This window comes from Osmia bicornis, chromosome 16 (assembly GCF_907164935.1).
Source record: "Osmia bicornis bicornis chromosome 16, iOsmBic2.1, whole genome shotgun sequence".
NCBI classification, from domain to species: Eukaryota; Metazoa; Arthropoda; class Insecta; order Hymenoptera; family Megachilidae; genus Osmia; species Osmia bicornis.
In genome coordinates this window covers 5,766,013-5,782,174 of record NC_060231.1, presented here as the reverse complement: position 1 = coordinate 5,782,174, position 16,162 = coordinate 5,766,013, and the positions used below count along the sequence as shown (strand labels likewise).

Genomic DNA, 16,162 nt, shown 5'->3' with positions numbered 1-16,162 from the left:
CCCAGACGAGCAAGGAATTATTGATCTGTTCAGTGCTTATATAACATGGCCTGTTTTTTTTCTTCTTTTTTTTTTTTTTTACTTTCATTTGCGTAAGGCTACTGCATTATCCCATTTACCTGGATGCACACTTTTCGTTATATGAATATTTTAGATCTTCTGCAGATAAAAATAGCGAATACTTCTAAATTCGTACAGCTTTCGCCTGCTATGTTGTATCATTCATTCAACGGATATAATAAACTCTTTGAGGGTCCAAATATATCTCTGCTGGCCAGAAGTACGATTCCAAACCTTTAAACCTCTATTATTAAACCTCCGTTAATATTTTTTTAACTGGTCAGTTCTACCGTTAAAAGTTAATTTACAGAAGGGAGAGTTTTCTTTTTTTTCTCTTTACCAGATGGCTGGACCAATTACGGAGCTGTCAGACACCATTAACAGCCGGTGTTTACTGCATTAATGAATTCTCAATTTGTAGAAGCAGCCCCAGCGGACGTGACTGGTAGCAAGACGAGCAGCGAGCCGGTCGAGGTCCGTCGCGGCCCAAATTTCTCCCCGGCAACGACGGCGTCCTCGACGTCAGCGTCGTCCCCGTCGCCTTGCGTGGACGCAAGGATGGTCGCCTCGACGCACAATCTAGACGAGCTGACCGTGAGCCATCCGACCAGCGCGAACAGCGACCGACAGCAACAGCAGGAGAAGCACGGACCGGCGTACAGATCGGCGCAGACCGCTCAGGACAAGCGGAGCAGGCTCAGCAACGTGATAAACAATCTGAGGAAGAAGGTTCCGGACTCCAGGAATGGTGATTCCCCGAGGAAGGAGGAGGACGACAGAAACAGCGTGGAGAGAAACCTGGAAACGCTGGAGAAGTACGTGATGACTGTGCTGAACGGGGTGATCAAGGACGAAGAGGAGGAAGACGGTGAGGTGGGCAGGAAGAAGGATGAGAAGGGGAAGGATCCTGAGAAGTTGACCGAGGAACAAGAGGACGAGGACTCGAAGGGTCCAGCAGCTAAGTTCGAACCTTCCAAGCCCAACGAGAGCAGGACAGAGGCTGCTGTCTTCTCCTCCAAGCAGCCTGAGAAGCCAGAGCCTAAGGAACCCTTGGGGCATCGGAAACCGGAGCCTAGAGAATCAGACGTTCTCCAGAAGGAAGAGAAAATCAGTTCTCTATCGAAGGAACCGACCGATGGCTTCAGAGAGGAGAACCAGGCCCTTAAAGTGGAGGCTGCCAACGAGGACAAATGTTCTTCCAGAGAAACGAAGCCTGAGGATGATTCTGTCCAAGAATCGACGAGAACCGATGCTCAGGAAGAGGAGAGGAAGGAAAATCGTTCATTAGGAACGATCATCATGGAGAGGCTCAATGAGCATCAGACTGAAGACAAGGGCAGTATCGAAGCTGCTAAGGAGCAGGCTCGAGAGTTCGTTCCCGAGAACGTGGAGCTCAGGAACGTATGCAGAGATCTACTGAACGATCTGTTAAACGGTATCAATCAGTTGATCGACGAGAACAGTCAGGCGACAGAGGATAGTAGACCAGTGGATGGCTCTGTCGAGGAATCCAAGGACTCCAGGAGTCCTGATCTCTCCACGACCAGCCTGCACTGTAGCTTACCTCTGGACAAAGTGGCATCGGTGCTACAGAATTGTCAGAGCAACGAATTGGTCGCCCCTCAATCGCCTTCGTCCTCCTCCTCGTCCTCTTCGTCCCAAGGTTCGAAGTCTCCTAGCAAACCCACGTCCCCTACGGTGAGGCACTTGTGCCTCTACTGCGACAGGAAGTTCCTGTCGATATCCCTCAGGCAACGGCACACCGAGAGGGTCCACCAGCAAGGCGGTGGCAGAAGGTCGGAGAGAAACTCGAGGAGACCCTCGCAGAACTGTCAGTACTGCTCGGACAAGTGCGCGGAGAGCTTGGAGAGTTTGTTCCAGCACATGATCGGCACACACGGGGACAAGTATTACGCCTGCGCGCAGTGCTCCACGAGGTACCTGACCAGGGAGGCTCTGGCCGGGCACATGAGCGAGAACCACGCGGACAGGAACCTTCAGATTCAGGTGAGATATTTAAGCGTAAATGAAAAATTTAAAAGAATCTTAAGGAGAGTTCAGTTTCCTTAAATCCTGTATTGAACTTTTAATATATCAAAATAAATTGATCTTTCAGGAGAAGACGAAGGAGCCCGCGAGCTCGCCCTGCAAGGAGCTAGGTAACCAAAGCCCCCGCGACAGGCCAGACCCACTGAGCCCCAAAGAAAGAAGGTCGGACGAGTCCGATCACGAGCACCGTGCCGAATCTATCCTCCTGAAACCAATGATTTCCATGAAGGATAACTTCAGCAACCCGGGTAGTCCGGAGTTCGACAGTTCCTTCTACAGCAGCGTCAGTTGCAACATCCGGGAGAATCTTCTGCATCACCTGGACGGCAAGCTTCAGAGCTCTTCCTCGGCTGTAGCGACCACCTCCTTAATCGTCGACTCTAAGCTCCAGCTCCAGCAACAGCAGACTTACTACGAGCACAGCGCCAACCAGATCCAGTTCCCCATAGATATTTCTTTAACAGCCGCGACACCAGTCTACTCGAAAGACTACGCCAACGAGGAGTACGAGAACAACAGCGAATACGCTCAGAAACCTGGCAAAAGGAACCGATCCCATCCTCGAAGAGTGTCCTTCGAGAAGTATAATTTTCCAAGGAAGTACGACGGGAAGGAACAGTGGACCTGTTCCATCAAGGATCTCAGCAAGTTCGATATCTCCACGCAGTTGTCGCTGAGGAAGAAGCAGCAGCTGCTGAAGGAACGATATACGTTGAGTAGGTTGCACCAGATCTCCCTGCTGAGTCCATCTGGGACCACGGATATCGCACAGGACGAGCAAGACCTGGAGTTGAGCAGTCCTGAGGAATCTAAGAGCGTCGAGGAGGCTTCTGGTGCAAAGGAGAAATTGATAGAGTCTATGGTGGAGGGGAACGAGGCGATATCGCCTCGTTCCACCGAGTTTAGCTCTGAATTTGAGAACTTCCTGAGGCTGAGGAAATGGGACGAGAAGACATCGAACGAGGCGGCGAAGAAGCAGGAGGTGGTGTATGCGGAACTCACTGGAGAGTGGTCCAGACCTAGGATCTACATTTGTGGCGCTTGCGCTACCAGACATGTAAGATTTAATTATTGGTGTTGTGTGTCTGATAATGTATGGCCCGTATTACTACTACTAAGTAGCACTAACTCATGCCCTTCATAGGATCACCCTGGGTTCTCCCAGCCCTCCATAGGATCACCCTGGGTCCTTCCAGCTCTCTCGGTGTACCTTAGCCCTCCATAGGATCATCCTGGGTCCTCCCAGCTCTCCCAGTATTCCTTAGTCCTCCATAGAATCACCCTAGATTCTCCTAGTTCTCCCAGGATTCCTTAGCCCTTCATAGGATCACTCTGGGTCCTCCCAACTCTCAGTATTCCTTAGTCCTCCATAGAATCACCCTAGATTCTCCCAGTTCTCCCAGTGTTTCTTAGCTCTCCATAGGGTCATCCTAGAGTCCCCCAGCTCTTCCAGTGTTTCTTAACTCTCCATAGGACCACCCTAGATTCTCCCAGCTCTCCAACTCCCAAAACAATCAGCATTTAATTTCTGAACAACAGAAAATAATTAAAAGAGATTCACTCAAGACAACTGATCTTTCCAACACCACTGGCACATATTGAACGATCAGTTAATTAATCAGCCCTCTTGATTGGTAACTATCGATCGAATTGCAGACGAATGAAAGGACCTCTCTTGATGTTGATTGACAATTAGCTGTCGTCAAACGAATCTCTATTGATCATCGTGGAATATTAACATTGATTCAGGGTACATTCGTCGTTATCAGTGAAGCAATTAGAACGTTTGCTTCGCAAGCTTCAATCTAATTTGATTAATTTTACACTGAACACGTGACTAAAGTATTATTTACATGACTTCTAATTACAGGTCACTCTGAAGGAGATGGAGGACCATAAAGCGATCTCTCATCCAAACGTTTGGTGCTCTCACTTTGAGTTCTCTGGCGACCAGAGGGAGCTCTACAAGCATCTCTTTCTACCAGGAAAAAATATACCAACCGCAAAAGCAAGGGCTGCCATGTTGGCAGAGAAAGTGTGCACCAAGTGTTCAAAGAACTGCACAACATTGTCAGAGTTGCACAGGCATATGTTGGAGTGCGGAGGGGACCAAGCTTGGCTTCTGGGTCTGTTTGGTAATGGAAAGAAAAAGTGCAAGTGGAGACCGTTTGGTAGCCGCAGTAGAAGACGAAGACAACGTGGGATGAAAAGAAATATTCAGAACTCGCAGACACCCAGGGTGAACACACCCAAGGAGAAGCAACCTACCGGGCCAAGAGTCAGACCCAGTGATAGTAAGTGATTTTTATAGCTTTTTATTTTAATTTAAATCACTCAGATATTCTGAGTTACGTATAATCGTTTCTGTTTTTTATTCTAGATTTACTCTGGTAATTTATGTAAATTGTACAATTTTCTGAATGAAAAAATTTCAAGCTTCACGCCTGGCTGAGGTTACCATAAAATGACTGTAAATACGGCAAACGCGGTCCACGAAATTTGTTAACCACCTCGGAGGAGCGTTTAATTACTACACTAATTAAAATTTTGTTTCCTTTAGTTGAATCACTTATCCAGCAACTTCACCTTGCGAAGCGTGATGACTAAAAATCTATTAATTATGCCTCGATTAATATTAACGCTTTGTGTTTCTATTACAGTTTTTTCTTTATTTTCATATTTCTTTTCTCTTTTCCATTGTTTAATTGCTCGTTTGTGTGTTGCAGGGGAAAGTATTCAGAAAATGCTGGCGAATTTGCCACCCAAGAGGGCTACCAGGAAGGTGCTGCAGGATAGTACAATGAGGACACAGGGCAGACTGCGCAATGTAAGTATTAGGTATTTCAGTTATTTTATTGGGGAGGGTAATTCATTCTGTACAATCTGGTATTGAATAATACTGAAAATAATATGCAAATATTAAATATTATTTAATATTAATTAAGTACATTATAAAATTGAACATAACATAGGTGCCCAAGAGTGGCAACAAAAATTTCTCAAAGTGCAAACACAGGGTAACACTGTTAGGGAATGAAAAATTGATAAAACTCTATCCAAACGATAAAACTACTGATAATGATAAGGCAATAATATAGCCTGTTTACTGAACGACACGAATATAAGTGAAGTATTGATCATCTAACACACCTGTCTGCACGTGCACACAGGGTGCCACTGACACAAATAACACATCTTATTTCTTTATAGGAATTGTTTTCGATCAAGAACTTCCTTGATTGTTGCAAATTTTGAACAATTCTGTTATTCCAAAAACCCTTTCCCTTGGGATGAAAAAGGGCAATTTAAATACATATTATAATTCTTCAACTCTTATTCAGTGCAGTCATTAATTGACAAGCTGAAGAACAATGCAATAAAATTTCTGAACCTAACTCAAAATATATAATCTTCAACCCTCATGATAATCCCCATGGCTCTTATTATTATGGTGGTTGCATTAAGGAAAGGAGAAGGGTATATTTCTTCAGGGTCTGCTAGTACCCTTCTGTAGGACTACTTAGCAGACCCATGCCCTGGTCGTAGGATGTTTAGGGAGGGCGTGAATGAAAATTTTCAAAAGAGTAGTCATGGAATCAAGAAATGGTCCCTATGGTGGCGACGATCTCACGAATGATCCCACGAAGGCTGTGCCTCTCTGTACAGGTGCAAACCAGAACCAGACCACGTATGGTCGGCGACAATTCCACTGCGTCGCGAATGTCTCGTAACAAGGCTGTGCTGAGGAACAAATTGCTGAAGAACGCGAAGTCGATCCAGCGGAATCGTTGCCGGATCGACAACATATCAGCGGTGATCGAGAGCGTCGTGAGGAACTACCATCCGGACAAAACGTCGGACGACGACAAGGACGCCGTCGACGGGTACATTGACAAAGAAACCAAAGAGAAATCGATCGACGAATTAAATGCTGAATTGGTGAACGAGAAGAGCAACAGGACCAAGGTTGGCAGGGGTCCCAGGGTGCTGGGGAAAAGGAGGAACGTTAGAACGAAGGATGGAGGAACGAGAGGGTTGGACCAGCCGAGGAAGGGTAACCTGAAGGCAAGAGCCAGGGGGATGCTGAAGAATCCTTTGGAGCCAAAAGCAGAAGGCTCTAGCGAGTCTCTGAAAGCTCCTAAAGGTGTCAGAGTGTCCCCCAAGAACGTTGAAAAGGAGGCTGAGCTAGTCGGGCCAGAAACTAGTCCAGTGGAGGCTAAGTCTCCTAATTTCTTATCGAAGAACAAGTCTTCTACGCAAACCACGCCCAAGAGAAAACGACCGGTTGATCCCGTGGCCTCTCTGAATGCCTCCATCAAGGCGAAATCGCAGTTGAGAACGCAGGACGGGAAATTTGCCAAGAATCCTAATAAGGACCCCTTTAGCCCTGTTAAGTCCTCGGAGAACAAGTCACCTGTCTTTGGACGGCAGCTGTCGAAGGAAAGGATCAACGAGATCAGTCCGGAGACGTCTGTCACTAGGTCCAAGCTGAGGACAGTGTCGAGGAACAGGAACAACGATCAGCCACCGAAGAGGACCACCAGGTTGTCTTCGGACAGCGACAAGATGCCCACCTTGGAGCCTGTTGTTCAAATTCCCACCAATAGCGAGGACTACACTGAAGCGATCGCCAATGATCTGCCTATCTTGTCTCCAGTCACTCCATCCTCCAGTCTAGAGAAGGCATCCCGTGGTAAAAACCTTATTGGCAAGGTAGGAGCGAGGAAAACGATGGAGGGCGAGAATACAGAGGCTGGGGAGGCTGTCCAAGTGGAGGAGAGAGATCAGAAGCAGAGGGGCAGGAGAGCAAAGAGTGACCTGAGGAACTTGGAGAAGAATATGGCTGGTAAGGCTGAAGGAGGCAAAGTTAAAGAGAAGATGAAGAGGAAAAGTGCTCCTGCTAGAATGTTAAACGTGGAGGAGAAGAAAACTGTAAAAAATATTGAAGAGACGAGCCTGAAGAAGGAATTGAAGCAGAAGAAAGAGGAAGGAACAAGGACACTGGATACCAGAAGCAACTGGAAGACAAGAACGTTCGATGAGGAGCCAATAAAGCTGGAAAATGTTCCTTTCGAGGTGAAGAAACTGATCGGAGCAGATAACAAAGATGATTTAATGAATAAATTAGTCCTCACCTCTTTGACCTCCACCTCCAAACGGTGTTTGAGGCAATCTATGACCAGAGTCAAGTTTGGACAGACTAAATGCAAGATTCGCAAGGATACAGAGTTGGAGAAGAAAGCAGATTCCGGGTCGATGTCGGATGCTTCTACGAAGAAGGAGAAGTTCGAGGCTCGAAGGAAGTCTCTGAGAAACACCGAAAGGAAGTTCGAAAGGAGCAGGACCGTGAAGGAGGAGAAATTCGATCAGGCCAATAAGATCTGCGAAGCGGTGAACGAGGTTAAAGCAGCCATCAGAGGTAGGAGGAGCAGTAGCTTGTCCAATGACAGCAAATCGACGATGAACACCGGACAAATGTACCCTTCGGATAAGGCAGAGGAATCGACAGTCCAGAACAGCGATAGGAGGCAGACCAGGGGTTCGCTGATGAACTCCAGCGAGGAGCAAAACGAAGTTGGCGAGGTGTCCCAGAAGAAGATCGCTTCCACTGGAAAAAGAAGAGGACGGGTTAGAGCCAGCATCGAGGTTTCCGAGAAGAAGAACGTTGAAGCTGATAAGAACTCGACCGAACCCATTGATCAGAATGAAACAAAGCTAAGGGAAGAGAGTATTGTCAAAGATAAACAGAAGGATGAGGACGCGATCAAGGTGCCACTGAAGTGTCCTGACGTTTCAGAAACGAACAAGATAAATACGAATCGTCTTCAGGTAGAGACTAGCAATTCTGTGGACAGTGGCAAAGAAAATACGTTAGAGACACCAGCGCCTGTTCAGAAGCTGAAGGTCGGAAGGCCTAGGAAGTCCTGGGGAGGGAAACGCGAAAGGACTTCGAAGAGGTCCTTGAACAACGTGATTGGTATCCTTACAGAGGGCATGAATATCCCTGCGGAGACGCAACAGAGTGTACCTTTGGCTCCCCAGCCAGCAGTGGACATTGCGAATCCTGAAGAAATCTCAGGCAGCAGTGTTCAAGAAGCCAGTGATGATTCTAAGCCAGTAAATGAGGAGAAATCTGAAAAAGATTCGCAAAAGCAAATTACTGAAAGGACAGGTACTCCTGTTCAGAATCCTGAAGAGGAATCGCGCCAACCTAAAGCCTCAGAGACGTCCGAGGAGGACACTTCTGTAGAGAATCATAAGGAAGATCCCTCAGAAAATTCTAAACCTTCTAAAAGCACTAAGGAAGAGTTACCAACTGATGATATAATTTTGGACCTATCCAGGAGGAAGCAGAAAGGTAAAGGCTCGTTCTTGGAGAAGATTGTCTCAAAAATAGCCAAACAGAAGGATGCTCTATTGGAAGGTGAGGTTGGGTCTTTATTGGACACAGCTGCTGATGAGTTGACGAGTATTCTAGACGAAGTTGGACCTTCCTTGTCAGAGATCGCTGAGAACTCGGTCGAGAAGAATACTAGGACTGAAGCAGAGCAAAATGTGCATGGATCTGATGAGCATTCTACTTGCAGGAACTTGGAGAACAAGGATACTAAAGCTGAAGGTGAAGAAACAGCATTGGAGACCACGTTGAAACAATCTAAAGAAGAAAAGGTGAATAATGAAGAAAACATTGATAGGGAAACTTCAGTAGACAAGAAACCTTCTGATGATGAACTTAGGCCTGAAGAGAAGAATACTGAAAGTTCTCCAGACACAAACAAGGAGGTAATTAATAGCAAAGAAATAGAGCCACAAATCACTCCAGAAGAAGAATGTAAAGCTGAAATATTTAAAGAAGATCCTAACAAAGACACCAAAATCTCATTAAAGCCTGAAGAGTCTGAGAAATTAAGTGTAAGTGATCAGCAAAGTTCTAACGAGAAGGTATCCAAGACCCACAAGCATCCCAACAAAGAGGGTCATCGAAGGCCCAGAGGCAGAAAGCCTGCTGCGAAGAACAAGACTGTTGATTTGATCAATGACAGTGAAGAAAGCGAGGAAGAGGATAAAATCGAGTTACAGAACAAGAGTAAAATAGTAAAGAGCGTGTTTGGTCGAGTTTTTGGGGGTGAAAAGACGGAGAAAGTGAAGGAGCCGTTGAACGATTGGGTGTCCAAGTCAAAAGAAGACTCAGACTTATCAAGAGCTAATTTTGTATCCACTAGTTCCAGTGTAACGAATGCTGAAGCAACCTCAGAGGCGAGGAACGAGGAAAAGAACTTGAAGAAACATTCGGTCACACCATCTGTACCTTCTACCACTAGAAAGAAACCTGGAAGGAAGCCCAAAGATAGCTCTTCATCTGACAAAATCACCCAGGAATTTTCCAGTTCTTATTTCGTGCCTGTGCCACCGAACAAGAGCAGGCACTGCAAGAAGATAGCTGAAGAGAGGATCTTCAGGTCTTTCTTCCTAGGGATAGAGCAGAAGAAAACTAACTATGGATTGAGAAATCAAAGTAAGTCTGACTTGAGCATCAAGGATAGTGATTATGGATCCTTCAGCAATGATGAAGACTTCTGCAAGATGGTTTCCTTGGAGGATACTCTGCAAGAGGATGCTGATCCTAAAAGCAGAGATGCTAAAACTGAGGATGAGGCGATGACTTCAGAGGGTCTTTCCAAGGAAATTTGCAACGAGACAAAGAGTTCTCATAAGGAATTAGCAGAAGATCCCAGCAGTAAGCAGGAACTTGGGCCCAGTCAGTTAAATCCTCAATATGAAGAAGATGCTTTCTTCAAGGAACAGAAAGAATCAACTATCTGTGATCCAGAAATTGGGAAAGAATTTTCCTGTACAGAACCCAGTCCTGTTTCGAACGAAGCCCAATTATTAACTGTTCAGAATATTTCAGAAGAGAAGAAGAACCAGGAAGCTGTATCTGAGGAGACAAAAATCAAAAGGAAATCGAAGAAGCGATCGCTGGAAGGAAACTCCCCGAAGAAGAACAAAAGAAAGTCTGTAGAACCTGTGGACAATTCTGAAGAGAACTTGATCCCTGATGAATTGGATCTGGCTGATATCATGGAGCTGATTGACAAATCAAAGCAAGTGCCTTCTACCAAAGATAACTTTGAGGATGATCTGTCTGTGGAGGAACGAATTCAATGTGGCAAAAGGAAAACTATCAGTGAGGATAGGGTATTAAAAGATTCAGATAGCAAAATGACCCAGGATACTCGAGTAGCTGAAGAATCTACTGAAATTGCGAAAAAACTTAAGGTGGACTCAGAAGAGAAAGCTCCAGACAAAAAGGATGAAACTGAAATTGAAACAAACAGTATTGAAGATTCTGAAACAACATTGTTGTTAAAAATCTCTGGGAAAAGGAAATCCTACGTTGCAAGTGCAGATCATTGTCAGATTCCTGAATCTCCAGTCAAGAGCTCCTCGAAAAGAAGATCAATTCATGATGAAAAATCAAGTGAATCGTCTAAGGAAGATGCACTGTCCAGGCTGGAGTCTGTTCAAGCAACAGAATCTGCTGGGAGTGAAATCACATCTGAAGTAACAAATGAAGAGCAAACTGAAAGTAGTTCTATTATTAATAATCTTGAAGAGTGTCAGTCATCAGTGAATGAGACATTGAATATTACAGAAAGGTCAGAAATAACAGAGAAGAAGCCTGCTTTGGAGAATGCAGAGAATCAACAGCAAAGTAAAGAAGATCTGATTAAAAATCTCCCAGAAACTAACCCAACAGAACCAGTGAAATCCCCAGTTACAGTTAAGGTATTAAAAAAACGAGGCAGGAAGAAGAAAAATCCAGTTGATATTCAAACTAAAGTAATTAATCAAGAGTTGACACCGGTGAACGTGGATCAGGTTCCCAGGAGATCCTTGAGAACAAGTCGGTTCAACGAAGACCCTGAAGAGCGAAACAAGACTTCTAATGATGCAATTAAATCACAGACTGCATCCCCAAGTCTGGAACAATTTAAAGTCCCAGAGGTGACAGAGGTATTGCAGCTCACCAAGAAGAGAACATACAAAAGGAGGTCAACGACTGACGAGCACTTGGATGGTCAAAACAGTTCACCTTCTGTCGAATCAGAAATGAGCAGCACAAAATATTCAGAAACAAAGAGCCTTAATGAAAAGGAAGAACAGGCAAGTGTTCATCAGAAAGATTTCTTGGAGAGTAAGCAACGTTCTTCCAAAGGTTCTCATCAGTTGGGTTTGGAAAGATCAAGCTCTTCAGGTTCCATTGATCTATCTCAGACGAATAGGAGGAGGTCGTCCAAGAGAAAACAGCTCTCCTCCGAGGATCTATCCGGTCAGAAGAACCTGAACCTTCGAGCAGAGAGCGTGGACAACCTGTCGGAGACTTCCTGTACCAGTGAGTCCAGTTACTTCAGGAAGAAACGGTTCACCAAAAGGAAGAAAGAGTTCCAGGAACGTCGAGAGGACCTGCAGACAGACACTTCCATCACGGACCCTGAATCCATGGACGCAGAGAAACCTGCCGACAGAAGACAGAGCCTGAGGAGAAGGGCGAAGGAGAACATATCCTTCGAGTATTCTGCGTTCGACCTCGTCGACTATTTCGGTATTCCAATGGACATGGAGGATTCCCCGCAGGAAGACACTGTGGAGAACAGTGTCAGCCAAGAGCCAGATTCAACCACCGAGGAATTGGTCCAAGAAACCACCGCGAATAATGTTTCTAATCAAGAACCTGAGGAGGTCAGCACGAACGAGGACAAGTCGACAGAGGACACTAGGAAGTCGGAAGTAGAAGAGGAAGACGATTCGAAGGGAGAGGAGAAAGCAGACGACAAACTGGAAGAACTTCCTCAGTCTCAAGATGACTTCCAGACTCCAAAGAAGAGAGCTGCAGGGAACTTCGTGGTTGTCCACAAGAAAACTGGCGAGATTCTGATCGTGGAGAAGAGGAAGAAGCTGACGAAAGAGGCTGCCAGGTTCTTCTGCGACGTCTGTGCTACCAGTTTCACCAGGAAGAGCTCTCTGAAGAAGCACAATCAGTCTCAATCGCACCTCGTACAAGTAACCAAGTTCAGAAAAGATAAAACTTTGATGGAGTGCAAGGAAAACCTGGAAGACACCTGCAGCATTAGTCAGAATGAAGTTTCCAGCGATGAGAACAGGAGTACCACCGATGAAATTAAGAAAGATCAGAAGGAGAACTTCTTGGATTCCTTGTACGATCAGACAGACCTGAAGTCTGTGGAAGATGACGAGTCTAGCTATACTGGGCCAGCAGATCAAGAGTTCCTGATGGATTCCCATCAACGTATCTTAGAGGATGAACTACTGGACGAGGAGATCTGCAAGATCACTGAAAACATGAGTCACGATGAGTACGTCCTCACTGACCACGTGAGTCCTGGGCCAGAGTCCACGTCCACGCCCATCAAGGTGGAGATCAAGAAGACAGAGGAAGTTGGTAAGAAGAAGAAACACGAGAGGAAGAAGGAGAAGGCTAAGAAGAAGAATCTGAGCAACGAACAGGTAACACTGGACAGCTCTGAAACGGAGGGACCCATAGACTCCTCTATGATGAATCTTTTGGATACAAGTATGTCTATGGAAACTTCAAAGCTGAGTGATAGCGATTCAGAATATTCTTTTTTACTGGCAAACTCACTTGCTTGTACTCTGAACAAATTTCGAGAGAAATATTCACAGAATGCAGGTAGGACAGAGGAGAGCCAGGATGGAAAGGATTTAACAGAATTGAAAAAGGATTTAGAACAGCAGCGAACAGGGTATTCTGAATCGAACCTTGATGCAAAAGATGAAAATTTGAATGGTAAAGATGTTCCTAAAGAAAATCATCCTACTGAACGATTGAGCTTAAAGCTCATCATAAATAAACGTAGCCTAGAAAATTTTAAGGAACAAGACACTCCCTTGGATCGTTTAGATACACTGGCTAAAGAGAATGAAGAGAAGTCTGAGGATCCTTTGGATTCTTTCGGTGATCCAATCAAAGAAATCAATCAGCTGGAACCTGAAATTGATCAGCTCAATTTGGATATGTATCTTGGATCGTCGAAACAAGTAGAAAACAGAAGGAGCACAGAAAATATTGAAGACTTTGATACTTTCAAGGTACAGAGCCTTGGAGAAGATTTGGCTGATCGAGAACATTCTATGGTTACTGAGAATGAAAGGCAAAATGAGTCTGTGAAAGAAACGAGGCATGGGAAATCGAAGAAAGGTAAGGGGAGAAAGCATCAGGACGAAATAGAAAGTTCAGATGATACGAGAAGAACGTCCAAAGATAAAGATAATCAAAGTAAGCAGATATCAGAGGGCACGAATGGTCAAAAATCAACTGACAATTCTAAGACACTTGAGTATAACGACGAAAATCCAGAACTTTTATTGTATGACTCGCAGTTAGAAAGCACAGGTATTAAAGTGAACAATGTAATCAGTCCCTCAAAGGTTGAGGCTAAAAATGAAGAAGAATCTGATGAATTAAAAACAATTGAAGATGAAGACAACAGAAAACTTCAGCATGAATTAGACTCTTTAGAAAAAGCTGTATTGAGACACTCAACAGAGGAGCAGCAGCTCAACCAAGTAAACATTGATTCTAAAAACAAAAACAGTTCCTTCAATTCCTTGGATGAAGATGAAGACTCGTCGTCGTCTAGCCTGGCAGACAAACCTCTGTCGCAGCTTTTACTGAGAACCAACCTGAAAGTAGACACCGGTAAGAAATTATTAATAGATTCTGATGACGAGCTTAGGCCTGTGGAGAAGAATGCTGAAGATTCCCCAGACACGAATACTTCAACTGATAATCAGGAGTGTAATGATAAGGAGGTGTCTAACAGCGAGCAGATGGAGCCACAGATATCATCAGAAGAGGAATGTGAAGCTGAAATACCAAAGATGGAAACTGAAGACACCAAAACCTTGTTAGAACCTGAAAACGAGGTTCCATCGTCGAAGGACGACGATGATAAAGAGTCTGACGACATGGACGAAGATAACAATCAGAAATCGAGTCAAGGTTCTAACGAGAAGGTGTCCAAGGCCCATAAGCACTCCAGCAAGGAGGGTCATCGAAGGTCCAAGGGTAAGAAGGCTCATGCGAGGAGCAAGATTGCTGCTTTGACCAGTGACAGCGAGGGCAGCGAGGACGAGGACAAAACCGAGTTACAGAACAAGGGTAAAATAGTGAAGAGTGTCTTCGGCCGAGTTTTTGGCGGTGAGAAGGCGGACAAAGTGAAGGAGGTGCTGAACGACTGGGTCTCCAAGTCGGAGGACGACTCGGACGCTTCAAGAAGTGACTTCAGGTCTACTACTCCCAATGAATTGAATGCTGAAGAAACTTTAGAAGCAAGGAACGAGGAGAAACGGCATTTAGTTACGTCTGTATCTTCTACCGTTAAAAAGAAGCCTGGAAGGAAGCCCAAAGACAGTTCCTCAATCGACAGGACCAAAGAGAAGAACCCATTGTCTGAAAATCGAGAGGAACTTCGCGGCAACAGGCATTCGAAATCAAGGAACAGCTCGGGTAATCGTAAAAAGCCTGAAGAGGAGGCTTCTGATTATTATTTCCTTGTGCTACCACCGAACAAGAGTAGGCACAGTAAGAAGATAGCTGAAGAGAGGATCTCTAGAGCCTTCGATGGAGTTAGAATGTTCGAAGAGTTTCTAGGTGGTGATCAGAAGGAAGGGAACTATGGATTGAGAAGCCAAAGTAAGCCTGACTTGACCATCAAGGACAGTGGTTACGGTTCCTTCAACTATGATGAAGATTCCTCGAAGATGGTTTGCTCGGAGGAGCCTCTGGAGGAGGAGCAGAAACTCCTGAAGAAAAGAAAGTCATTGACGTCTAAGACGAGCAAAAGCAAAACAGAGAGTGATGATTGGAAGGACCTGGTAATGGAAATGAGGTCGTTGAAGAGCAGTAAGGAACCGACTGATGAAGAGGACAATTCTGTCAAGGATCTTCCTGAACAAGAACCCCTGTCTAGTAGATTGTCAGCTGACTTGAAATCTCGCAGCTGCAGCAGCTTAGCTCCCAGCAGTGTGAGGAACAGATCACCAAGCATGGACAGGAACTCTCAGAGCACTAGGGACTCCGACGTGGACGAGGAAGATGAAGATATAGGTCGTGGGAGGATATCTCCATTGTTCATTCGTGAGACACCTGGTAGCTCAATAGAAAGCAGTTCTAACAGTGAGAACGAAGAGGATGATGAAAATGTCCTTGGTAATGAGAGTGCGGTGAGGAAGAGAAGCTCCAGTGAATTTTCTGGGGAGAAGATTGTGATCAGATCACCCTCTTCCACTCACAAAGGTGAAGTGGTCACCATAGCACCCACTGATGCCATTGAGGACAACGCTTTGGATGTTCCCCAGGAAATAGAGACTGCGAAGCCCAGGCAGGGCAAGGTTTTGAATTTTGACGAAGAACTGTTCGTTGAGTGCTGCTCCAGGTTGAAGGCTACCACTGAGAACGAGCTCAGAGGTGCTAAGAAGATTAAATTGGATCACAACGAAGGTTACCACAGGAAGGATGAACAGCAGCAAGGGCTCAGAGGGCCTAGAGATAGATGGAGAGATGTTGAGAGTCAAAATAGTCTGGGGAGTCTGCTAGAATCCGTGAATCAGGTGAGTATTTCACCAACATTGTTGAGTTTCTGCATGCTTTGAGTTCACCATTATTTTTTCTATATTTCTGTTACAAGATTAGAGGTGTGCGAAGAAGAAACAGTTATGTTTGAAGCTTCGAATACAACTGATGTTAGATAAATTAGATGATACTACAGAAATCTTAGATGTTTTCATTTTCTTTTTTCATTTATGAAAGTAAAATTTTATGGTAAGGTAGGAAGACATACATTCCTTGCTTGCAGAATTTCTTTAATAAATCATACATTAATTCATCGATAACCACACTTTGCATGTTATTGTTTTCTTTTATGTTTTGCAATTTATGCGCTTCATCCTGTGATCTTACATTGTTTGCTGTACATTGTAACTACGATACAAAAGGCTTTCAAGCTTG

At 44.9% G+C, this 16,162-nt stretch overlaps 1 protein-coding gene across 4 annotated transcripts in view; it reads left to right on the top strand.

Annotated features, from left to right (window-relative positions):
• Window positions 1-16,162, top strand: part of LOC114876654 (dynamin-like 120 kDa protein, mitochondrial) — a 45,906-nt gene that overhangs the window by 17,525 nt on the left and 12,219 nt on the right. For 3 of the 4 annotated variants that reach the window (XM_046289197.1, XM_046289198.1, XM_046289199.1), the window contains exons 3-7: window positions 482-2,067; window positions 2,177-3,166; window positions 3,980-4,403; window positions 4,836-4,936; window positions 5,776-15,765. In XM_046289197.1, coding sequence (XP_046145153.1) covers window positions 482-2,067; window positions 2,177-3,166; window positions 3,980-4,403; window positions 4,836-4,936; window positions 5,776-15,765 — 13,091 coding nt within the window. Of the gene's footprint in view, window positions 1-481; window positions 2,068-2,176; window positions 3,167-3,979; window positions 4,404-4,835; window positions 4,937-5,775; window positions 15,766-16,162 lie in introns of those variants that run through there. The other variant, XM_046289200.1, reaches the window with a different exon arrangement.